The sequence below is a fragment of the Rhinopithecus roxellana genome, chromosome 19 (genome assembly GCF_007565055.1).
Source record: "Rhinopithecus roxellana isolate Shanxi Qingling chromosome 19, ASM756505v1, whole genome shotgun sequence".
Taxonomy (NCBI): Eukaryota; Metazoa; Chordata; class Mammalia; order Primates; family Cercopithecidae; genus Rhinopithecus; species Rhinopithecus roxellana.
The window spans coordinates 34076035-34102141 of NC_044567.1; the positions used below are offsets into that span (position 1 = coordinate 34076035).

Consider the following 26107-nt stretch of genomic DNA (forward strand, 5'->3'; position numbering starts at 1 on the left):
AAAAAAAAAAAAAAAGCAAACGCATAGCATGTATAGCAGTAATTTCACACGTGGCTTAAAATCCCCTGAGTGTGCTTTGTACTATCAGGTAGATTTAATATACATATGACATTCTGACTTCTGTGAAATGGTCAAAGGGCATCTGTGACTTTATGTTGTGAGGATACCCTTTGTGAGCTCATTTTTGAAAAAGTTGTGTTATTGGTGCCATTTGGAATTCAGCCTTGAAAGTTCATGGAATCAGGGCACATGGAAAATCAAAGAGATGAAAGAAAAATTAAGAACCTTGACCCAACACTTTCTAACTCACGGTTTCCTTTGGTGCTTGCTCACCGGCTGCTCCCTTCTCTGCAGAGCAGCAGCCTCAGCCTTCAGAGGAAGAATCCGTGAGCCCTGTGCCCTTGCCAGGGAGACCCTAGGGGCTCTGGGACTGTGGGTATTTGAAGTTACCACTGAGATTTAACTTCAAATATTCCCTTGTTAGAATGAGTACAACCTGTGGACTGCATACCAGAACCAGGAAACGCAGCAGGTCCTAATGGAGGAGAGAAATGTTTTCTGTGGAACCTACAATGTTCGCATTCTCTCTGACACGTAGGTACTGGGTTCAGAATCTGGGTCGCTAGGGACGCTTGAGTTATCCATACTGACACTTGGGATTTCCCTGACCTTTGTGTACATGGAAAGGCAAGCTCTCCTCACCTCAAGCTCCAGCCCTAAACTTGCACGTGATCCCATGTAGACAATAGCTGCTTCATTTTGCACCATTCTTGGCAGTGGGTAAAGGACACTTTCCCTTTATAAATTCTGGGTATGCTGACCAACAACCTTTTGCACAAGTCACACATAAAATCTTTATTTTTTGAAATCTCTTTATTTTGTTATATTAATTTTAGAAATAATATACAGTTATTGGAAAAAGTCTTCCAAATGCCAGAAAATGTGTAGAGAAAGGCAAAGTTTTCCTGTAGTCTATCACCTAGCAATAACCACCATTAATATTGATGTCTACCCTTCTAGAATTCTTTTCTTTCCATACTTAGCACATCTTTTAAGTAGCGGTGGTGTTATATTACACATATTTCTGTAACCCAGCGTAGCAAAGTACTATAGATATCTTTCCATGGTAAATATGACAATCGTATTTATAATTGCATACTCTGACATCATTTCAATATGCCGAGAGAAGAAGGTTCTTTAATAATCAACTTTCTGCCATATTTAGGCCTAGGACTTCACTTTATATTCACAAGGTTTTGCAAAGTCCACCTCTACTTTATTTTTGGCCATGAATCTTATTAACAAATTGCATCTTGACAATAGAACAGTCAGTATGAGGAAGATAGAGAAGATAAGATAGGGGAAAGGCAAAGTCGAATTTTTATGGATAGTATGGTGATAACTGTTCTTTAGAAGAGATGGTGACTAGTTGAACTCTAGGTATGACAAACGGAATAAGGGCAAAAATATCAAGAATTGCTCCTTATAATATATGTGTGTACATATACATATATACACACACACACATACACATATGTACATGTATATATATTTAAAAAGTACATATACACACACACATATATATATTTTAAAGAACAGTTATCACCATACTATCCGTATTTCTTTTTTCCGAGTGAACCTCATTCTGTCGTCCAGGCTGGCGTGCAGTGGTGCAATCTTGGTTCATTGTAACCTCCACCTCCTGGGCTCAAGCGATTCTCCTGCCTCAGTCTCCCAAGTAGCTGGGACTATAGGCACATGCCACCACGCCTGGCTAATTTCTAAATTTTTTTGTAGAGACGGGGTTTCGTTCTCTGGTCAGGTTGGCCTCAAAGTTCCTCGTATTTAGAGTGGATATACATCCCTGTTTGTTGGAATGATCCCTCTCTACTCTGCAGTCCTAGTGTCATTAATAATAGTGTCCCCAGTTTGGGTGTGGTGGATCATGCCTGTAATCCCAGAACTTTGGGAGGCTGAAGTAGGAGAATTGCTTGAGGCCAAGAGTTGGAGTTTACAGGGAGTTATTACTGCGCCCCTGTACTCCAGCCTGGGTGACAGAGCAAGACCTTGTCTCTAAAAATAAATAAGTAGTGTCCCCTTTCACAATAAAAAACTCTCAGTTTGGACAATACATTATTTGGTCATCCTGTTCATACTTTACCTATTTGCTAATAATCCTGTGATTGAAACATTAATTCAACTCACCTAGTTTTATGGGACAATAAGTTCATTGTAAGTAAGGTCCTTATCTGATAATTTTTTATATTTCCTGTGGTATCTGCTAGCACAGGACTTTGAATCTAATGTATGCTCACTGGATATTGATTAAGGGAAAAAAGAAAAGAAATATAGTGTGCAGAGGACTTCCCAACTGTGTTCCTCGGACGTTTTCCAAGAAAAAAGGTTTCCATGATCAGTTAAATTTGGGCAATGCCACATACTCCATTCTCTCTCGGGGATTTAGCATACATTTACAGAATTTTTTAAAAATTGCCTTTTGTCTTTAGTTTTTAAATTTGACGGAAATGGATTTTTATCATGTATGAGAGTGGGGATCCCTCAGGGCCTGTTAATTCTCGACCTTGCCTTCTGCTGCCTCCCTTGTTGAAAGGCCCTGATTTTTCCTTTATACCACTGCTGTAGGCGAAAGTCAGGGGGCTAAGTCAGTCCCAGGAAGGGCACAGACTCTTCTTTCATGGATAATCCTTTTCCCCTGGCACTCAGGTGGGATCAAAAAAGAGTCATCCACTATTCCGGGGGAGATCTGATAGCTGTGTCATCTAATCGAAAGATCCACCTTCTGGACATCATACAAGTAAAAGTGATACCCGTTGAATTCCGAGGCCATGCTGGGAGTGTCCGGGCCCTCTTCCTGTGTGAGGAGGAAAATTTTCTCCTAAGTGGAAGTTATGACCTAAGTATCAGGTGAGGAGTCCAAAGGCATCCTGATCCCCATCCCACCTAAGGCCTAGAGGCAGCTCATGGAAGAAGTATGCATGCTTTTTTCTTTTTATATTTAACAGTTATCCTAGAAGATACTGACTTCTAGAATAGCTTCAGCTTATTATTTTGGCAAGGAAAAAGTCAGGAATGTATATATTGCTTAAAATTTGAATGAGATAGATTTATAACAGTTATCAGATATATTTTCTAATTGATGAGTGCAAGTCAGAAAAATTTTCTTTATTAGCATTCTTAGATGAAGAAATAATTTACCTTTGTTCTTACAGATTCTTTCAGGGAACATGGCTTTTTATGGGTATGAGACAGACTATAGAGGCAAAATAGTGTTTTAAAAACGCATATGTATGTATATTTTTAAATAGTATAACAAACACTCATGCATCCATTAGATATCACCATTTCCTAACCCTCCCACTGTGCCTTTCTCCTCTTGCTTCTTCCTGCCAACCAGAGGTAATGTTATCCTAATTTTATACTAATTATTCCCTTGCATTTCTTTATCATTTTTGCTTCCTTCTTATATATCTCCAAGAGTATTAATTACTTTTGCCTGTTTTTGAACTCAACATAAAAGGAATCATATTTTAAAAATCTGTTGGTACTTCATTCTTACATGGAACTCTGTTTTTGAGATTCACCTATATGATGTAGGTGGCAGTAATTAACTTATTTCACTGAGATACAGTATTACATTGGATGATTGTATCATAACTCATGTGTTTGTTTTTCTGTTGGTGGACATTTGCATTCTTTCTAGTTTTTTGTTTGTTTGTTTGTTTTTTGAGACGGAATCTCTCCCTGGTCGCCCAGGCTGGAGTGCAGTGGTGCGATCTAGGCTCACTGCAAGCTCCGCCTCCTGGGTTCACGCCATTCTCCTGCCTCAGCCTCCCAAGTAGCTGGGACTACAGGCGCCTGCCACCACGCACAGCTAATTTTTTTTGTATTTTTTAGTAGAGACAGGGTTTCACCATGTTAGCCAGGATGGTCTCGATCTCCTGACCTCGTGATCCACCCGCCTCGGCCTCTCAAAGTGCTGGGATTACAGGCGTGAGCCACGGTGCCCGACTCTTGTTTCTAGTTTTTCATTATTTCAAAAAATGCTGCCAGAGACGGGTCTTGGATGTGTTCCCTGATGCTCATGTGCACGAGTGTTTTAAAGGTATATTCTTAGCATGGGAATTTCTAGGAAGGAGTACTAAACTGCTTTCCAATGTGGTTGTATTAATTTACATTCCCATTGGCAGCATATGAGAATATCTCTTCTTATGTATTCTCACAAACAATATTATCAGTCTAACAGTTTTGTCAATCTGATGGGTATTAAATAAAACCCACTGTGTTTTATCAGGGTTTAAATTTTAACTTTCCTGATTATTAATGAAGTTGAGCACCTTTTCATATGTGTATTAGGATCTCCAGAGAAACAGAACCAATAGAATGTGTATATACATAGGAGATTGGTTATAAAGTATTGACTTGTGTGATAAAGGCGGCTGGCAAGTCCAAAATCTGGGGGCTGGAGACCCAGGAGAGCCAACAGTGCAGATGAAGCCCAAAGGCCGTCTGCCAGAGAATTCCCTTTCACCAGGACTATCTATTAACTTTGTTCACAGTATCTATATGAGGTTTGTTGAACAAAAATTCTCAATATGGGCCGGGAGCGATGGCTCACACCTGTAATCCCAGCACTTTGGGAGGTCCAGGCGGGCAGATCATCTGAGGTCAGGAGTTTGAGACCAGCCTGACCAACATGGAGAAACCCCATCTCTACTAAAAATACAGAATTAGCCAGGCGTGGTGGCACATGTCTGTAATCCCAGCTACTCAGGAAGGCTGAGGCAGGAGAATCGCTTGAACCCAGGAGGTGCCACTGCACTCCAACCTGGACAACAAGAGCAAAACTCTGTCTCAAAAAAAAAAAAAAATCGATATGAATGTAATAAAACATCAGTTTATCAGGGTTTTTTCCCCCTCTTTTTTGTGATTCTTCCCTCTTCCAGGTCACAGAGATATTTTCTAATATTTTCTTCTACCAACATTACAGTTTTATCTTTTGCATTCAGTTTTTTAATCTATTTGCAATTCAACCTTATATGTGGCGTTAGGTAGGGTTTCCATTTCATTTATTCATATTTAAATAAAATCAGCAGTCTCTCTCTCACAGCAACTACTATATAACCTGCCACTTCCTCCACTGATTTGTGGTGCTATCTTTATCACATGGAAATTTCCCGTATGTGCATGAGAATGTCCCTGAGCACTCTGATCTAGTCCATTTTCTGTTTTTCTGTTTTTAGTCAAAATCCCCCTTCTTGAAAATTGTTTGTATTATTTTTAGGTATGCATTTAGAGAATGTTTTAAAATGTGATGGGGAGGGAAATTCTACTTTTCACTTTTCTTTCTTTTTTTTTTTTTTTTGAGATGGAGTCTAGCTCTCTCGCCCAGGCTGGAGTGCAGTGGTGCCATCTCGGCTCACTGCAAGCTCTGCCTCCTGGGTTCACGCCATTCTCCTGCCTCAGCCTCCCGCGTAGCTGGGACTACAGGCGCCCGCCACCACACCCGGCTGATTTTTTGTATTTTTAGTAGAGACAGGGTTTCACCGTGCTAGCCAGGATGGGCTCAATCTCCTGACCTCGTGATTCGCCTGCCTTGGCCTCCCAGAGTGCTGGGATTACAGGTGTGAGCCACCGTGCCCGGCCTCACTTTTATTTTTTGTGTAACAGCTATAGTATATACGTTTTGAGTTTTTGGAGTAAGTTTATCAACTTTCAATAAAAGCTAACTAGACTTTTTATTGGGATTGCATTGAATTTATAGATTAGTTTGGTAAACACACTCAATTAAATAATCTGTGTTCTTTCTTAGAGCCTTAAAGTTTTTTTCATAAAAGTCCTGTGTTTTTTTACTTAATGCCTATAAACGTTATAATTTTGTTACTGTTGTGAATGGTATCTTAATTTTGCTTATATTTTCAAATTAGTTATTGCTGGCATAGAGAAATGCAACTGATTTTTGTAAATTGATCTTGTGTCTGGCATCGTTGCCAAACTCTCTTATTAGTTCTAAAAGCATGTATGTTTAATAATTGGTTTTTCTATGTAGACAATCTTATCAACTGCAAATGACTATATATATATATTTTGTTGTTTTGCTGTTGTTGTTGTTTTTTTTTTTTTTTTTTTGAGATAAAGTCTCACTCTGTTACCAGACTGGAGTGCTGTGGCGCGATCTCGTCTCACTGCAACCTCCGACTCCTTGATTCAAACAATTCTCCTGCCTCAGCCTCCCAAGTAGCTGGGACTGCAGGCACATGCTACCATGCTTGGCTAATTTCTTTTTTGTATTTTAATAGAGACGGAGTTTCACTATGTTGGCCAGGATGGTCTTGATCTCTTGACCTCGGATCTGCCCACCTCGGCCTACCAAAGTGCTGGAATTACAGGCATGAGCCACTGTGCCCAGTCAACAATATATTATCTTCTTTTCTATTTTTTTTCTTTTTTTGAGACGGAGTCTCGCTCTGTCGCCCAGGCTGGAGTGCAGTGGCCCAATCTCAGCTCACTGCAAGCTCCGCCTCCCGGGTTTACGCCATTCTCCTACCTCAGCCTCCAGAGCAGCTGGGACTACAGGCGCCCGCCACCTCGCCCGGCTAGTTTTTTGTATTCTTAGTAGAGATGGGGTTTCACCATGTTAGCCAGGATGGTCTCGATCTCCTGACCTCGTGATCCGCCTGCTTCGGCCTCCCAAAGTGCTGGGATTACAGGCTTGAGCCACCGCGCCCAGCCTATCTTCTTTTCTAATGCCTATACCATCTTTTGTTTTTCTTTCCTTCTAACTTTGCCTAGGCCTTCCAGTGCTGTGGCAGGCAGTAGCAGTGAGAGTGGGCATCTTCATCTTGTTCCCCTTCTGGAAGGGAATACATCTACAATTTCTCCACTGAGTATAATATTTACTGTTATGACTTTGGCTTATATCTTTTACTAAATCCAGAAAGTTCCTTCTATTCCTATTTTTCTGAAAGTATTTATCAAATACCTTTTCTTGCATAAATTCAGAAAACCAACCTGAAGACATAAACCACCATACTGCTAGAAACAGAAATTCAAAACATGCTTGCTTTCAGAGCACTGTGCCATCATTCAATGCACTGTGGCTGCATTGGAGGCTCTGAGAAACTGGTAAGGCATTGGTAAGGCTGCAAGACCCTCGGGAATATTAGAAGAAAAAGCTTAACATATTCAAAAAACCCCAAAGACATATTAATCGTTTTTATGTGCAAAACCTCACAATAACTGTATGAAGTGCAATTTTTTTTTTTTTTTTTTTTTGAGATGGAGTGTCACTCTGTCACCCAGGCTCGAGTACAGTGGCGCGATCTCGACTTATTGCAAGCTCCACCTCCTAGGTTCACGCCGTTCTCCTGCCTCAGCCTCCCAAGTAGCTGGGACTACAGGCGCCCACCACCACGCCTGGCTAACTTTTGTATTTTTAGTAGAGATGGGGTTTCACCGTGTTAGCCAGGATGGTCTCGATCTCCTGACCTCGTGATCCACCTGCCTCGGCCTCCCGAAGTGCTGGGATTACAGGCGTGAGCCACTGTGCCCGGCTTTATTTTTAATTTTATTATTATTATTATTATTATTATTATTATTTTAGACGGAGTCTCGCTCTGTCACCCAGGCTGGAGTGCAGTGGCGCTATCTCGGCTCACTGCAAGCTCCGCCTCCCGGGTTCACGCCATTCTCCTAGGTGGGACTATAGGCGCCCGCCACCACACCAGGCTAATGTTTTGTATTTTTAGTAGAGACGGGGTTTCTCCACGTTAGCCAGGACGGTCTCAATCTCCTGACCTCGTGATCTGCTCGCCTTGGCCTCTCAAAGTGCTGGGATTACAGGCGTGAGCCCCCCGGCGTGGCTATAAGTACAATTATTGTCCTCAGTTTACAGATGAAGAAACTGAGGTACGTGGTGGTTCAGTAACTTGCCCAGGATCACACAGCTGGTAAGTGATGTCCCTGGGAATGGACTTCAGGAAGCCTGCTCCAGAACCATTATCTCAGCATTCTGCTTTGTCCTGTCTCAAAAGCAGCCTAGCTGAAGCGGAAGTACAGTTGAGAGACCTTGGGCACGTGTTCTTAACAAAAAACAGGATAATTCATCTTTGCTCCCATCTATCTCTTAGATATGCTCTGTATGTACATAAATATTTTGGATCTAAGTGACTGGTAAAGGATTCTGTTGCTCTTGTTTGAAGATCTGCTGTACCACTGAATCAGTGCCATGGATTATAAGGCTGGTGGAAAACCACCTGACATTGATCAAGCATTTTGTACATGTTAGTCACTATTCCAGTGTTACCTCCACTGGTGCAGGGTTTCTCAACCTTGGCGCTATTGCCATCTGGGGCTGGGAAATTCTTCACTGTGGGGCCTGCCCTGTGCAATGTAGAATGTTTAGCAGCATCTCTGGATTCGACGCACTAGGTACCAGTGTCTCTTCCTTCCCTGCTTGTGACCACCAAAAATATCTCCAGCTATTTCCAAATGGCCCCTGGGGGTAGAAGTTACCCAGGGTTGACAATCACTGTATTAGTCCATTTAATTCTTCACAAAAACCCTATGATGTAACTACTCATTATTATTTCCATTTTATCAGTGAGGAAAGGAAACTTACACAGAAATTAACTTCCTCAAAGTTACACCAAACAGGTGCTGCAGCTGGGATTAAAATCCAGGCCCCTGACTCTAAGCTGAACCATGAGGCTCTGCTGCCTCCCAACTACCTATTTATCTACAGGGATTCTACGCAGTATGATCCTCTGAGCCCTCAGGAACTCTCACAAACATTCTTTTGGCCTGATTCCTGCAGATACTGGGATCTGAAAAGTGGGGCTTGCACACGAATCTTCAGTGGTCACCAGGGGACTATCACTTGCATGGATTTGTGTAAGGACAGGCTCGTGTCGGGAGGAAGAGATTGCCAGGTAAAAGGTGAGAAAGAAGTGCCTTAAATTTTCTAAGAAGTTTCCTGCAACTCATGGGTTACCAAAATGCTTTGTTTTGTTCATTTCTATAGGCCGGCAGTCATTTATTCTCTTCCTTCCTTCCTTCCTTCCTTCCTTCCATCCATCCATCCATCCATCCATCCATCCATCCATCCATCCATCCATCCATCCATCAATCCATCCATTCAACAACTATCTGTAGAATACCTACAACAAGCTACACACTGAGCTAGGTGCTGAGGAGAAAAAAAAGGAATAGGATACAGCCCTTTAGATACAACTTTTTATTTCTTCAAAGGGCTCATAATCTCCTAATGGAAGCAGATACATAAATATATAGTGGGGAATATAATAAGTCCATGAACAACAACAGCTGCCATTTACTGAGTACCAATTTTGTGACAGATGCTTAACATACATTATTTAATCCTCACGAGAGCCCCATTGGTAATTTTATAAATGGGCCAAGATATATACATAAAATATAAGCGAAGGAACGCATACTTACATAGTTAGGGCTAACCTAGCATAAATGGTTAAGCACAAGGCCTCTGGATCCAGACTCCCTAGGTTCAAATCCCAGCTCTGCCACTCACCACCTACCTGACTTGAGCAGGCAACCTAACTTCTCTATGCCTCAGTTTCCTCATCTGTGTAGTGGGGAATAATAATAGTACTTTTCTTGTGAAGATGAGCTCATGCATGTCACACACCTTGAGTGGTCGCTGGCTTACTGTTAGTACCATGTAAGTATCAACTCTGGTTGTTGTTATATTTTTTCTCAGGCCACTTGTCCTGTTGCCTGAGGAAGAAGGTGCTTTTGGGAAGCACCTTTGAAGGAGACTTTAATATTTTCATTCCTGAATTCATAGAGTTCACTTTTAACTTCTTGTTTTTTTTTTTTTTTTTTTTTTTTGAGACGGAGTCTTGCTCTGTGGCCAGGCTGGAGTGCAGTGGCACAATCTCGGCTTACTGCAACCTCCACCTCCCAGGTTCAAGTGATCCTCCTGCCTCAGCCTCCCGAGTAGCTGGGACTACAGGCGCGTGCCACCACACCCAGCTCATTTTTGTTTTTTAGTAGAGACAGGGTTTCACCATGTTGGCTAGGCTGGTCTCGATTTCCTGACCTTGTGATCCACCTGTCTCGGCCTCCCAAAGTGCTGGGATTACAGGCGTGAGTCACTGGGCCTGGCATCAACTTCTTCCTTTTAGGAAACCCTGTTCTGCCACCCACCCACTCTCATCCCCACTACAAGATGCCAGGCAGTTGCTGTAACACAGTCTGTGTTGAAGCAGCAGTAAACCCACCCCTAGTCGTGACCATTTCTCCATAAAATCCAAAAGTCAGATTCAGAAGTATTTAAAAATGTAAGTGAGGGTAGACGACCTTCTTTTATTTTGGGGATAGAAGGTGTGGGTCAGGAAGACAGCATCTGGGAAAAATGACAACATTACATGTATGCCGTGATTTTCTTCCTTTTTTTTTTTTTTTTTTAATTTTACCTGCCCCTACTCAGGCTGTATGCCATGACTTTTATGAAATCTACTTGATAGCAAGCATGTTTCAGGCTTGATGAATCAGCTGATTGGAGATGAGCTCCAACTTGGGCCTCAAGGCTAAGTTCCAGGGCCATAGCCAAGGTCTTCTGGATTGCGGGCTCCCCCAACCACCTGTATTCAGGGCACTCTGTGCTGTGGGTACATGAGCTCTTGGTGAGCCTGTCCTGTGGAGGTGCTAGGCCAGGGGAAGTCCCTCTAGAGTCTGACTTGATGGGCTCGATGAGTCTTTGCTTCTGTGATGGGGAGCAGAACTCCACTGTTAACTTTCCTCTTCCCCCTTTTTCCCCACTCCCATCTCTTCCTCTCTCTCCCTCCTGTTCAGTATGGGATATAGACACAGGGAAGTGCCTGAAGACGTTTAGACACAAAGACCCCATCTTGGCCACCAGGATCAATGATACCTACATTGTGAGCAGCTGTGAGCGAGGGGTGGTGAAAGTGTGGCACATTGTCATGGCCCAGTTGGTAAAGGTGAGTGGGCAGTGGGCTGCCTTGGGGGAAAGGGCAATGGGGAGGAGATGGGTGGGCTCCCCCTACCTAGCTCCTCAGGTCATCCTAGAGCAACTGAGTATGGCCATCAAGAAGGACAGTCCTGAAGCTCTAAAGGGGAGGGCCCCAAAATGGGGCATTCAGAGTCCATGGAGGGTAGGGGCTCCACTGCCCACATCATGACCCACGGTATCATGGGGTTGGTGGAGGAAGGCTGCATTCTGACTTAGCATGAGTTATGGGCTCAGTGCCTTCTAACAGCAGTGGAGGTGAAGTACCTTTTTCTCCTCAAGAGTATTGCACTCTGTAGGGCCAGATGCAGTGGCTCACACCTGTAATCCCAGCATTTTGGGAGGCCGAGGCGTGTGGCTCATGAGGTCAGGAGTTCGAGACCAGCCTGACCAACATAGTGAAACCCCATCTCTACTAAAAAAAAAATACAAAAAATTAGCTGGGCATGGTGGCGGGCGCCTGTAACCTCAGCTACTTGGGAGGTTGAAGCAGGAAAATCACTTGAACCCAGGAGGCGGAGGTTGCAGTGAGCTGAGATCATGCGTCTCCAAAAAAAGAGAAAAAGGTGTTGCATTCTGGCATGGGGTGAGGGGATGAACAAAGCATTGTTTTCCTAAGAAGAAAATACTGGGGGATGAACAGAGAATTTTTTTTCCTCTTTGCTCTCTAATGAAGAGAGAACATGGATGGTCTTGAAAGTGATTGGATGGTCATAAAACATATTCTTGCTGGATCTGAACCCCTGGCCTTAGCGGTTGGTGGTGACACATGATTTGCAGCAGGAACACAGGATCACAGTGAAAAGTGGCTGGCTTGGCCTGTGGAATTTTCCCACCAATCCTGTCACTATGGCCAATCCAGCAGTTGCAGGCACAGGGATGGCCCATGTGCACTCTGGGTTCTGGCAAGGAGCTGGGATGGCACACGTTGCCTTCATCCTTCTGACAGCAAAGGACAGTGATTTCTGGCCCTTTCTGGTACTCCAAGAAGGTAGTGTCTGCCCCAGACAGAGACCCACCAGAAACGTGGCCCCTCCCTGATCCCATTCCTCTGTAACCAGAGAGAGAGCTCTACGTGGAATGGGCTCCACTGGCCTTCTTTTTTTCTCTTCTTTTTCTTTTCTTGTTTTTTGGAGACAGAGTCTTGCTCTGTCACCAGGCTGGAGCACAGTGGCGAAATCTTGGCTCACTGCAACCTCCACCTCCCTGGTTCAAGCGACTCTCCTGCCTCAGCCTCCCAAGTAGCTGGGATTACAGGTGTGCACCACCATGCCCAGCTAATTTTTGTATTTTTAGTAGAGACAGGGTTTCACCATGTTGGCCAGGATGGTCTTGAACCCCTGACCTCGTGATCTGCCCACCTTGGCCTCCCAAAGTGCTGGGATTACAGGCATAAGTCACCACGCCCGGCCTCCATTGGCCTTCTTACAGCGAAAGCAAGGTTATCTAATCAGGTACCTACCGAGTGAATGGCAGTCACAGATTGGTGGGGGGTGGCTTTGGCATTCATCTGAAGAAGCCTCAGCTTTGGTCCTTGGAGGAGTCACAGTCTGAGTTGAAGACAGTAGTATCTTTTCTTGCAGACTCTCAATGGCCATGAGGGAGCCGTTAAGTGCCTGTTCTTCGACCAGTGGCATCTCCTCTCGGGAAGCACTGATGGCCTGGTCATGGCCTGGAGCATGGTGGGGAAGTATGAGCGCTGCCTGATGGCCTTCAGGCATCCCAAGTAGGTGCCTGTGAAGCCTGGAGCGGTGAACCTGGTGTCCTTCCCTTCCCCGTCATAGCCTAGACTGTAATCATTGGCAGACCTTCTGCTCCCTGTGGACATCGTGTTCTCTGCACTTCACCCTCTCTGCTTCCTTCCTCTTCCACCCGGGACCCATTTTTCCCCACCATCTTCTCTGTTTGGCTATTAACCTCTTCCACTCTTCCTTGTTTCTCTTGCGAAGTAACTATAGAGCTGGGGGTTTTGAGAAGTTATTGAATTTTTTTTTTTTTTTTTTTTTTTGAGATGGAGTCTCACTCTGTCACCAGGCTGGAGTGCACTGGCACAATCTCGGCTCACTGCAAGCTCCACCTCCCAGCTTCATGCTATTCTCCTGTCTCAGCTTCCCGAGTAGCTGGGACTACGGACACCCACCACCGCGCCCGGTTAATGTTTTGTATTTTTAGTAGAGACGGGGTTTCACCGTGTTAGCCAGGATGGTCTCAATCTCCTGACCTTGTGATCCGCCCGCTTTGGCCTCCCAAAGTGCTGGGATTACAGGCGTGAGCCACCACGCCCGGCCTGAAATTTTATATTTATGACCCTCATGATAAATTCATACCTGATAGCTAGCAGACATATGAACACTGGTAGAACCATCCCAAATAATGCCAATTCTAGTAAACTTAAAATTCTAGGAATTGGTCTTTATCCCAGGATGCTTGTGCTCACAAAAGCTTAAAAATGATCCAAAGACTTTAAAAGAGCTGAGAGCTTAAAAAGAGGAACTTACAACTACAAGTCTACAGGCTGGATCCTATTCCAGGGTAGCAAATGGATTTCATTTTACATGCCAATTCAAATTTAGTGGTGGTGGCTGCTTGGAGCCAAGTAATAAGCATTCTGAGGTCACATCCGCGCTTGTTTGGAAAGAGTATTGTGGTCAATTCTGCCATGGTCATCAGTTTTATATGCTACTTTATGCTACTCTTAAACTACATGAATATAGCTTCTTTCCCTGCATGCATTATAAAAATTTCCAGGAAACTAAATGCTACCTTAATTGATTAAAAGAATAAGTGGGCTTTTGGCCAGGTGTGGTGGCTCACGCCTGTAATCCCAGCACTTCGGGAGGCCAAGGCGGCCAGATCACGAGGTCAGGAGATGGAGACCATCCTGGCTAATACCGTGAAACCCCATCTCTACTAAAAATACAAAACATTTGCCGGGAGTGGTGGCGGGCGCCTGTAGTCCCAGCTACTCGGGAGGCTGAGGTAGGAGAATGGCATGAACCCTAGAGGCGGAGCTTGCAGTGAACTGAGATGGCGCCACTGCACTCCAGCCTGGGTGACAGAGCGAGACTCCATCTCAAAAAAATAAAAATAAAAAGAATAAGTGGGCTTTCTAGGGGATCCATCAGAGGAAACTTATTTTTAGTAAATTGATCTTTTTTTTCTGGCCTACAGTGACTTATCTTACCCTTAGATATTAAGAGTCAAAATGAACCATGATTGCTTCCTGATTGCTGAGTTTTGTGCAAAGCCCTCTTAGTCCCCACCACAAGACTATAACTCCACCCAGCCAGTTTAGTAAACCTTCTGGATTATCAAGCCTTGATCTCCGGGAGGAAGTCAAGCTTTATGAAATCACCTGAAAATGTCAACTATATGTTTTAAAATCTTCTAAGCAGGATTCATTAGGATTAGTTAGTGAGCAGAAAATAATTTGTTCCCAGCAAGCCCAGCAATTTCGTCACGGTTCCATCATACCACTAGCCTCTCCCTCCACCTCTGCTATGAGACCTTCTCAGACAATTCCCACTCCTATTGAATGACAGCCCCTAACGTACCATGCATATTAGCTCTTGCTATCCTGCATAGTAACAGAAAAACCATAGACATTTGGAAGACAGGGTCAATACTCTCATTTGTAGATCTCTTTCTCCCAACTTGTCTGTAGGAGCTCTGTGCTCAATAAATGTATCTAACTGATTGGTAACAAGGAATAATTTGACAGCTTGCGTTTCTGGAAAGTTCTAACGATTGGACTGATAACTCATCTTTTGAATGTGACATAGGTGAGAAAGCAGATATAGTTGCTATCTGTCCTTTGATGGAAGAAGGGCTGGAGAAAGTGGTCTTTCCATTCCTGATGTAATATTTTTTCAACCAAAATTAAGATTTTGCACATAGCGTGGGACAGAATGGATATGAGGGAGGAAATCTGAGGATGCAAAATAGGACTGACAGGAATGATGATCTTTGGAAAAGCTTCTGTACTTGCAGTGTCCTTTTATAAATTTATTTTTATTTATATTTTTATTATTATTATTTTTAATGGCGTGACGCTCTGTTGCCCAGGCTAGAATGCAATGACGTGATCTCGGCTCACTGCAACCTCTGTCTTCCAGGTTCCAGCAATTCTCCTGCCTCAGTCTCCTGAGTAGCTGGGACTACAAGCATGTGCCACCACGCCTGGCTAATTTTTGTATTTTTAGTAGAGACAGGGTTTCACCAAGTTGTGCAGGCTGGTCTCAAACTCCTGACCTCAAGTGATCCACCCACCTTTATATTAGTATATAGTATCCCAGACTCCCAAAGTGCTGGGAATACAGACGTGAGCCACAGTGCCCTGCCTGTAGTGCTTTTTTTTTTTTTTTTTTTTTTTTAAATATAAGCCTGGCCAACATGACAAAACCCTGTCTCTACAAAAAATACAAAAATTAGCCTGGCATGGTGGCACACACCTGCAGTCCCAGCTACTTGGGAGCCTGAGGTGGGAAGACCACCTGAGCCTGTGGAGGTTGAGGCTGCAAAGAGCTGTGATTGTGCCACCGCACTCCAGCCTGGGCAACGAAGTGAGACCTTGTTTCAAAAAACAAAACAAAAAAAACTTTATTCCTTAATGTATTTTCCATAGCTCACATTGTAATTTGTTTTTCGCTGCGATTTTTAATTAGGATATGATTCACATAACATAAAATTCACCACTTTTGTGTGCAATTCAATTTTTAAAGTATTTTTTAAAGTATATTCATAATGTGCAACCATTACCACTATCTAATTACAAACATTTCCATCGGTCAGTAGAAATGTCCCCTGCTTTATTCTTTATATTAGTAATCTGAGTCTTCTCTCTTATTTTCTTGGTCAAAGATTTGTCAATTGTCTAGCTAATAGTTTGTTGACTTTTTTTTTTTTTTTTTTGAGATAGAATCTTGCTTTTTCTCCCAGGCTGGAGTGCAGTGGTGCAATCTCAGCTCACTGCAACCTCCGCCTCCCTGGTTCAAGTGATTATCCTGCCTCGGACTCCCGAGCAACTGGGATCACAGGTGCTCACCACTGCACCCGGCTAATTTTTGTATTTTTTAGGAGAGATGGGGTTTTGCCATCTTGGCCAGGCTGGTCTCGAACTCCTGACCTCAGGTGATCCAACCACCTCGGCCTCCCAAAATGCTGGGATTACAGGCGTGAGCCACCACGCCTGGCCGTTTGTTGACTTTTTAAAAAGAGAACTGCTGGGTGCGGTGGCTCATGCCTGTAATCCCAGCACTTTGGGAGGCCGAGGCGGGTTGATCACCGGAGGTCAGGAGTTTGAGAGCAGCCTGGCCAACATGGCGAAACCCCGTCTCTACTAAAAATACAAAAATTAGCCAGGCGCCTGTAATCCCAGCTACTAGGGAGTCTGAGGCTGGAGAATCGTTTGAACTCGGGAGGCCGAGGTTGCAGTAAGCTGAGATCACGCCATTGTACTCCAGCCTGGGCAACAAGAGCAGAACTCCATCTCAAAAATAAGTAAATAAATAAGCAAATAAAAAAAAAAAAATAAAGAGAGAACCAACTTTTGGTTTCATTTGATTTTCTGTATTTTTAAATTGTCTATTTCTAATTTGTGCTAAAATCTTTATTTTCCTTCTGCTTCCTGGTTTGAGTTTCATTTGATCTTTTTCAAGTTTTTTAAGGTGAAAGATTATTGATTGGAGAAAGGTAGGCATCTACTGCTATAAATTTCCCTCTGAGCACTGCTTAGCTTCATTCCCTAAGTTTTGATAGGTGGTGTTTTCATTTATCTCAAAACTATTTTCTCATTGCCTTTCTGATTTATTCTTTGACTCAGTGGTTAAGACAAGGTTGTTTAATTTCCACATAATTAAGAATTTTCTAAATGTCCTTCATTATTCATTTCTAATTTAATTTCATTGTAGTTGGAGAGCATACTTTGATTTCAGTCTTTCAAAATATATTGAGATTTGTTTCGTAGCCTAACATATGGTCTATCCTGGAGAATGTTCCATGTGCATCTGAGATAAATGTGTGCTCTGCTGTTGTTTGGTGGAGTGTTCTGTATATGTATGTCAGCTCTAGATAGTTTATGATGTTGTTCGTGTCTTCTGTTTCCTTGTGGATCTTCTAACTAGTTGTCCTATCCAGTCCCAGCTATTCAGGAGGAGGCTAAGGTGGGAAGATCGCTTGAGCCCAGGAATTTGAGGCTGCAGTAAGCTATGATCTCACCACTGCACTCCAGCCTACGTATGGAGTGAGACCCTGACCCCAAAGAAAAAAAAAAAAAAGAAGACTTACTTCTGTTATTATGCTGTTTTCCATAGTCTTATGTATTTTTGTTCCTGAATTATTTCATTGTTGCCTTTCTTTGCATTAAATGGATATTTTTAGTGTGTCATTTTAATATCCTTGTCATTTCTCTTTTCTATAATGTGAATGTGTCCCCAAGAAGTATGAGTTAGAAACTTAATCCCTAATGCAACAGTGTTAGGAGGTGGAGCCTAATGGGAGGTATTAGGTCACTAGGGCTCTCCTTCAGGACTGGACTAATGCTATGGTGGGAATGGATTCATTATTGTGGGAGTGGGTTCCTTATCAAAGGATGATTTCAGCCTTCTCTTCCTCTCTCTTTTGCTCCCTTTGCCTTCGGCACAGCAAGGTTCTCACAAGATGCCAGTCCTTTGGCCTTGGACTTCACAGCCTCTAAATCCATGAGCTAATAAGCTTCTGTTGATTAGAAATTACCCAGTGTATGGTATCTTGTTATAACAGCACAAAATGGACTACGACAGTTTTCTTTCTTTTTTTTTTGAGATGGAGTCTCGCTCTGTCACCCAGGCTGGAGTGCAGTGGCGCGATCTCGGCTCCCTGCAAGCTCCACCTCCCGGGTTCACGCAGTTCTGCCTCAGCCTCCCGAGTAGCTGGGACTACAGGCGCCCGCCACCATGCCTGGCTAATTTTTTGTATTTTTAGTGGAGACGGGGTTTCACCGTGTTAGCCTGGATGGTCTTGATCTCCTGACCTTGTGATCCGCCCGCCTTGGCCTCCCGAAGTGGTGGGATTACAGGCATGAGCCACCATGCCAAGCCAACTACGATACTTTTCTAATGATAAATCATCTATTAATCTTACTGAGGATCCTTTTTACATGAGGACCTACTTCTCTCTTGTTGCTTTCATTATACTCTTCACCCTTGGTGTCTGAAAATTTGATTATGATGCATCTAAGTGTGGACCTCTTGTAGTTTATCCCAGTTAGAGTTTATTGAGCTTCTTAGACCTGTAAATTAATGTTTTTCATCATATTTGGGAGGTTTTCAGCAATTATCTCTTCAAATATTCTTTCGGCCCCTTTCTCTACTTTCTTCCTGGATCTCCTATTATGCATATATTGATTTGTTTGATGATGTTATATGGATTTCTGGGGCTCTATTAATTTTTCTTTATTCTTTTTTTCTTTCTGTTCCACACACTGCATAACTTCAATTGACCTTGTTTCAAGTACTTCGCTTCTTCTGCTTGCTTAAATATGCTGTTGAGCCCCTCTAGTGAGTTTTTTTTTTTTTTTTTCCCTGTAGTTGTTGTAGTTGTCAGAATGAGGTCCATTCTGTTCCCTCCACCACCAGGACTGGAGGCTGTTACTTTCATGGCTACCACTGGGCTGGGGGAGGTGGGAAGTGGGACTAAGTTAAGTTAACCTGTCACAAGACTCACTATTCTGTATTCTTTTTGTTTTTGTTTTTTTTTAGACATAGTCTTGCTCTGTCACCCAGGCTGGAGTGCAGTGGCACAATTTCGGCTCACTGCAACCTCTGCTTCCAGGGTTCAAGTGATTCTTCTGCCTCAGCCTCCTAAGAAGCTGGGATTATAGGTGCGCACCACCAGGCCTGGCTAATTTTTGTATTTTTAGTAGAGATGGAGTTTCACCATGTTGGTCAGGCTGGTTTCGAACTCCTGACCTCTAAGTCTCATTATTCTTATTGACACTATGCCATTTTACTTGTGTAAGTCCTCCCTGGGTTGCTGTAAACCTTTGATTATTTTCCAGAGGTCTGGATAAATTAATTTTGGTGAGGTCGTGTCACTGCACTCCAGCCTGGGTGACAGAGCGAGACTACGTCTCAAAATAAAAAAAAAAAAGAAAAAAGAAAAAAGAAAACTGAAGACTGAGAGATTAAATTACTTTCTGAAGGTTATGCAGCCCATAAGTGGTAGAGTCAGGTTTTGATCCCAGGTTTTCTGATCCCAAAGCTTGTGGTTTTAATTACTAGGCTACAATGATATAGACTGAACTACCAAATATCACAGGGATCTATGGGAAGAGAAGTATGGACTCAGCTCAGCAAGATCAAATGAGATACATGAAGAGGCAAACTTTTCCATCACATGGCATCTCTCCCAGTGCTGGAGTACATGATTGGCAGATTGTGTTGTGCTTAGGATACCATCAAAGTTATTATGGTTCCACCTTGAAAAAATTTAGAAATTTGTTGGGTCTTTCTTCTTTCCCTTTCCCTCCCTCCCTCCTTCCCTCCCCCCCACCCCCGACTCCCTTCTTTCCTTTCCTTCTTTCCTTTCTCTTTCTTTCCTTTCTTTTTTTTTTTTTTTTTTTTTTTTTTATTATACTTTAAGTTCTAGGGTACATGTGCATAACGTGCAGGTTTGTTACATATGTATACTTATGCCATGTTGGTGTGCTGCACCCATCAACTCGTCAGCACCCATCAATTCATCATTTATATCATGTGTAACTCCCCAAGGCAATCCCTCCCTCCTCCCCCCTCCCCTTGATAGGCCCCAGTGTGTGATGTTCCCCTTCCCAAGTCCAAGTGATCTCATTGTTCAGTTCCCACCTATGAGTGAGAACACGCAGTGTTTGGTTTTCTCTTCTTGTGATAGTTTGCTAAGAATGATGGTTTCCAGCTGCATCCATGTCCCTACAAAGGACGCAAACTCATCCTTTTTAATGGCTGCATAGTATTCCATGGTGTATATGTGCCATATTTTCTTAATCCAGTCTGTCACAGATGGACATTTGGGTTGATTCCAAGTCTTTGCTATTGTGAATAGTGCCGCAATAAACATACATGTACATGTGTCTTTGTAGTAGAATAATTTATAATCCTTTGGGTATATACCCAGTAGTGGGATGGCTGGGTCATATGGTACATCTAGTTCTAGATCCTTGAGGAATTGCCATACTCTTTTCCATAATGGTTGAACTAGTTTACAATCCCACCAACAGTGTAAAAGTGTTCCTATTTCTCCACATCCTCTCCAACAACTGTTGTTTCCTGACTTCTTAATGATTTCCATTCTAACTGGTGTGAGATGGTATCTCATTGTGGTTTTGATTTGCATTTCTCTGATGGCGAGTGATGATGAGCATTTTTTCATGTGTCTGTTGGCTGTATGAATGTCTTCTTTTGAGAAATGTCTGTTCATATCCTTTGCCCACTTTTTGATGGGGTTGTTTGTTTTTTTCTTGTATATTTGTTTGAGTTCTTTGTAGATTCTGGATATTAGCCCTTTTGTCAGATGAGTAGGTTGCAAAAATTTTCTCCCATTCTGTAGGTTGCCTGTTCACTCTGATGGTAGTTTCTTTTGCTGTGCAAAAGCTCTTTAGTTTAATTAGATCCCATTTGTCAATTATGGCTTTTGCTGCTGTTGCTTTTGGTGTTTTAGACATGAAGTCCTTGCCCATGCCTATGTCCTGAATGGTACTACCTAGATTTTCTTCTAGGGTTTTTATGGTATTAGGTCTAACATTTAAGTCTCTAATCCATCTTGAATTAATCTTCGTATAAGGGGTAAGGAAAGGATCCAGTTTCAGCTTTCTACTTATGGCTAGCCAATTTTCCCAGCACCATTTATTAAATAGGGAATCCTTTCCCCATTTCTTGTTTCTCTCAGGTTTGTCAAAGATCAGATGGCTGTAGATGTGTGGTATTATTTCTGAGGACTCTGTTCTGTTCCATTGGTCTATATCTCTGTTTTGGTACCAGTACCATGCTGTTTTGGTTACTGTAGTCTTGTAGTATAGTTTGAAGTCAGGTAGCGTGACGCCTCCAGCTTTGTTCTTTTGACTTAGGATTGTCTTGGCAATGCGGGCTCTTTTTTGGTTCCATATGAACTTTAAAGCAGTTTTTTCCAATTCTGTGAAGAAACTCATTGGTAGCTTGATGGGGATGGCATTGAATCTATAAATAACCTTGGGTAGTATGGCCATTTTCAAGATATTGATTCTTCCTATCCATGAGCATGGTATGTTCTTCCATTTGTTTGTGTCCTCTTTGATTTCACTGAGCAGTGGTTTGTAGTTCTCCTTGAAGAGGTCCTTTACATCCCTTGTAAGCTGGATTCCTAGGTATTTTATTCTCTTTGAAGCAATTATGAATGGAAGTTCATTCCTGATTTGGCTCTCTGCTTGTCTGTTACTGGTGTATAAGAATGCTTGTGATTTTTGCACATTAATTTTGTATCCTGAGACTTTGCTGAAGTTTCTTATCAGCTTAAGGAGATTTTGGGCTGAGACGATGGGGTTTTCTAAATATACAATCATGTCATCTGCAAACAGGGACAATTTGACTTCTTCTTTTCCTAACTGAATACCCTTGATTTCTTTCTCTTGCCTGATTGCCCTAGCCAGAACTTCCAACACTATGTTGAATAGGAGTGGTGAGAGAGGGCATCCCTGTCTTGTGCCAGTTTTCAAAGGGAATTTTTCCAGTTTTTGCCCATTCAGTATGATATTAGCTGTGGGTTTGTCATAAATAGCTCTTATTATTTTGAGGTACGTTCCATCAATACTGAATTTATTGAGCGTTTTTAGCATGAAGGGCTGTTGAATTTTGTCAAAAGCCTTTTCTGCATCTATTGAGATAATCATGTGGTTCTTGTCTTTGGTTCTGTTTATATGCTGGATTACGTTTATTGATTTGCGAATGTTGAACCAGCCTTGCATCCCAGGGATGAAGCCCACTTGATCATGGTGGATAAGCTTTTTGATGTGCTGCTGAATCCAGTTTGCCAGTATTTTATTGAGGATTTTTGCATCGATGTTCATCAGGGATATTGGTCTAAAATTCTCTTTTTTTGTTGTGTCTCTGCCAGGCTTTGGTATCAGGATGATGTTGGCCTCATAAAATGAGTTAGGGAGGATTCCCTCTTTTTCTATTGATTGGAATAGTTTCAGAAGGAATGGTACCAGCTCCTCCTTGTACCTCTGGTAGAATTCAGCTGTGAATCCATCTGGTCCTGGACTTTTTTTGGTGGGTAGGCTATTAATTGTTGCCTCAATTTCAGAGCCTGCTATTGGTCTATTCAGGGATTCAACTTCTTCCTGGTTTAGCCTTGGGAGAGTGTAAGTGTCCAGGAAATTATCCATTTCTTCTAGATTTTCTAGTTGATTTGCGTAGAGGCGTTTATAGTATTCTCTGATGGTAGTTTGTATTTCTGTGGGGTCAGTGGTGATATCCCCTTTATCATTTTTTATTGCGTCTATTTGATTCCTCTCTCTTTTCTTCTTTATTAGCCTTGCTAGCGGTCTGTCAGTTTTGTTGATCTTTTCAAAAAACCAACTCCTGGATTCATTGATTTTTTGGAGGGTTTTTTGTGTCTCTATCTCCTTCAGTTCTGCTCTGATCTTAGTTATTTCTTGCCTTCTGCTAGCTTTTGAATGTGTTTGCTCTTGCCTCTCTAGTTCTTTTAATTGTGATGTTAGAGTGTCAATTTTAGATCTTTCCTGCTTTCTCTTGTGGGCATTTAGTGCTATAAATTTCCCTCTACACACTGCTTTAAATGTGTCCCAGAGATTCTGGTATGTTGTATCTTTGTTCTCATTGGTTTCAAAGAACATCTTTATTTCCGCTTTCATTTCGTTATATACCCAGTAGTCATTTAGGAGCAGGTTGTTCAGTTTCCATGTAGTTGAGCGGTTTTGATTGAGTTTCTTAGTCCTGAGTTCTAGTTTGATTGCACTGTGGTCTGAGAGACAATTTGTTATAATTTCTGTTCTTTTACATTTGCTGAGGAGTGCTTTACTTCCAATTATGTGGTCAATTTTGGAATAAGTGCGATGTGGTGCTGAGAAGAATGTATATTCTGTTGATTTGGGGTGGAGAGTTCTATAGATGTCTATTAGGTCCGCTTGGTGCAGAGATGAGTTCAATTCCTGGATATCCTTGTTAACTTTCTGTCTCGTTGATCTGTCTAATGTTGACAGTGGAGTGTTGAAGTCTCCCATTATTATTGTATGGGAGTCTAAGTCTCTTTGTAAGTCTCTAAGGACTTGCTTTATGAATCTGGGTGCTCCTGTATTGGGTGCATATATATTTAGGAGAGTTAGCTCTTCCTGTTGAATTGATCCCTTTACCATTATGTAATGGCCTTCTTTGTCTCTTTTGATCTTTGATGGTTTAAAGTCTGTTTGATCAGAGACTAGGATTGCAACCCCTGCTTTTTTTTGTTCTCCATTTGCTTGGTAGATCTTCCTCCATCCCTTTATTTTGAGCCTATGTATGTCTCTGCATGTGAGATGGGTCTCCTGAATACAGCAGACTGATGGGTCTTGACTCTTTATCCAGTTTGCCAGTCTGTGTCTTTTAATTGGAGCATTTAGTCCATTAACATTTAAGGTTAATATTGTTATGTGTGAACTTGATCCTGCCATTATGATATTAACTGGTTATTTTGCTCGTTAGTTGATGCAGTTTCTTCCTAGCCTCGATGGTCTTTACATTTTGGCATGTTTTTGCAATGGCTGGTACCGGTTGTTCCTTTCCATGTTTAGGGCTTCCTTCAGGGTCTCTTGTAAGGCAGGCCTGGTGGTGACAAAATCTCTAAGCATTTGCTTATCTGTAAAGGATTTTATTTCTCCTTCACTTATGAAACTTAGTTTGGCTGGATATGAAATTCTGGGTTGAAAATTCTTTTCTTTAAGAACGTTGAATATTGGCCCCCACTCTCTTCTGGCTTGTAGAGTTTCTGCCGAGAGATCTGCTGTTAGTCTGATGGGCTTCCCTTTGTGGGTAACCCGACCTTTCTCTATGGCTGCCCTTAAGATTTTTTCCTTCATTTCAACTTTGGTGAATCTGGCAATTATGTGTCTTGGAGTTGCTCTTCTGGAGGAGTATCTTTGTGGCGTTCTCTGTATTTCCTGAATTTGAATGTTGGCCTGCCCTACTAGGTTGGGGAAGTTCTCCTGGATGATATCCTGAAGAGTGTTTTCCAACTTGGTTCCATTTTCCCCCTCACTTTCAGGCACCCCAATCAGACGTAGATTTGGTCTTTGTATGTAATCCCATACTTCTTGCAGGCTTTGTTCATTTCTTTTTCTTCTTTTTTCTTTTGGTTTCTCTTCTCGCTTCATTTCATTCATTCGATCTTCAATCGCTGATACTCTTTCTTCCAGTTGATCGAGTCGGTTACTGAAGCTTGTGCATTTGTCACGTATTTCTCGTGTCATGGTTTTCATCTCTGTCATTTCGTTTATGATCTTCTCTGCATTAATTAGTCTAGCTGTCAATTCTTCCACTCTTTTTTCAAGATTTTTAGTTTCTTTGTGCTGGGTACGTAATTCCTCCTTTAGCTCTGAGAAGTTTGATGGACTGAAGTCTTCTTCTCTCATCTCGTCAATGTCATTCTCTGACCAGCTTTGATCTGTTGCTGGCGATGGGCTGTGCTCCTTTGCAGGGGGAGATGCGCTCTTATTTTTTGAATTTCCAGCTTTTCTGCCCTGCTTCTTCCCCATCTTTGTGGTATTATCTGTCTCTGGTCTTTGATGATGGTGACATACTGATGGGGTTTTGGTATAGGTGTCCTTCCTGTTTGATAGTTTTCCTTCTGACAGTCAGAAGGACTGTCTGTTGGTCTGTTGGAGATTGCTTGAGGTCCACTCCAAACCCTGTTTGCCTGGGTATCAGCAGCAGAGGTTGCCGAAGATAGAATATTGCTGAACAGCGAGTGTACCTGTCTGATTCTTCCTTTGGAAGTTTCCTCTCAGGGGTGTACTCCACCCTGTGAGGTGTGGGGTGTCAGACTGCCCCTAGTGGGGGATGTCTCCCAGCTAGGCTACTCAGGGGTCAGGGACCCACCTGAGCAGGCAGTCTGTCCGTTCTCAGATCTCAACCTCCGCGTTGGGAGATCCACGGCTCTCCCCAAAGCTGTCAGACAGAGTCGTTCGCGTCTGCACTGGTCCCCGCTGCTTCCCCTGTTGGTCTTCAGCTGTGCCCTGTCCCCAGAGGTGGAGTCTACAGAGACAGGCAGGCTTCCTTGAGCTGCTGTGAGCTCCACCCAGTTCGAGCTTCCCAGCGGCTTTGTTTACCTACTTAAGCCTCAGCAATGGCGGGCACCCCTCCCCCAGCCTCGCTGCTGCCTTGCGGATAGATCGTGGCAGACTGCTGTGTTAGCAGTGAGGGAGGCTCCGTGGGCGTGGGACCCTCCCGGCCAGGTGTGGGATATATTCTCCTGGCGTGCCTGTTTGCTTAAAGCGCGGTATTGGGGTGGGAGTTCCCCGATTTTCCAGGTGTTGTGTGTCTCAGTTCCCCTGGCTAGGAAAACGGATTCCCTTCCCCCTTGCGCTTCCAGGTGAGGCGATGCCTCGCCCTGCTTCAGCTCTCGCTGGTCAGGCTGCAGCAGCTGACCAGCACCGATTGTCCGGCACTCCCTAGTGAGATGACCCCAGTACCTCAGTTGAAAATGCAGAAATCACCGGTCTTCTGTGTCGCTCGCGCTGGGAGTTGGAGACTGGAGCTGTTCCTATTCGGCCATCTTGCTCCGCCCCTTTTCTTTCCTTTCTTTCTCTCTCTTTTTCTTTCTTTTGTTCTTTCTCTTTCATTCTTTAGTTCTTTTTTTTTTTCCCCTAGAGTCTTACTCTTTTGCCCAGGCTGTAGTGCAGTGGTGCAATCATGGCTCACTATGACCTCATAACGTAAAACTCTTGTGCTCAAGTTAGCCTATCACCTTAGCTTCCCAAGTAGCTGGGACTACAGGCACACACCACCATGCTCCTGGCTAATTTTTAAATGTTTTTTTAGAGCCAAGGTCTCAAACTCTTGGTCTCAAGCAATCCTTCCACCTCAGTCTCCCAAA

At 42.9% G+C, this 26107-nt stretch overlaps 1 protein-coding gene across 1 annotated transcript in view; it reads left to right on the forward strand.

Annotated features, from left to right (window-relative positions):
- The window catches only part of CDRT1 (CMT1A duplicated region transcript 1), a 48142-nt gene that overhangs the window by 10879 nt on the left and 11156 nt on the right, over nt 1-26107 (forward strand). Inside the window, 5 exon segments of the mRNA XM_030922840.1 lie at nt 485-594; nt 2725-2925; nt 8834-8955; nt 10852-11000; nt 12613-12755. Coding sequence (XP_030778700.1) covers nt 485-594; nt 2725-2925; nt 8834-8955; nt 10852-11000; nt 12613-12755 — 725 coding nt within the window.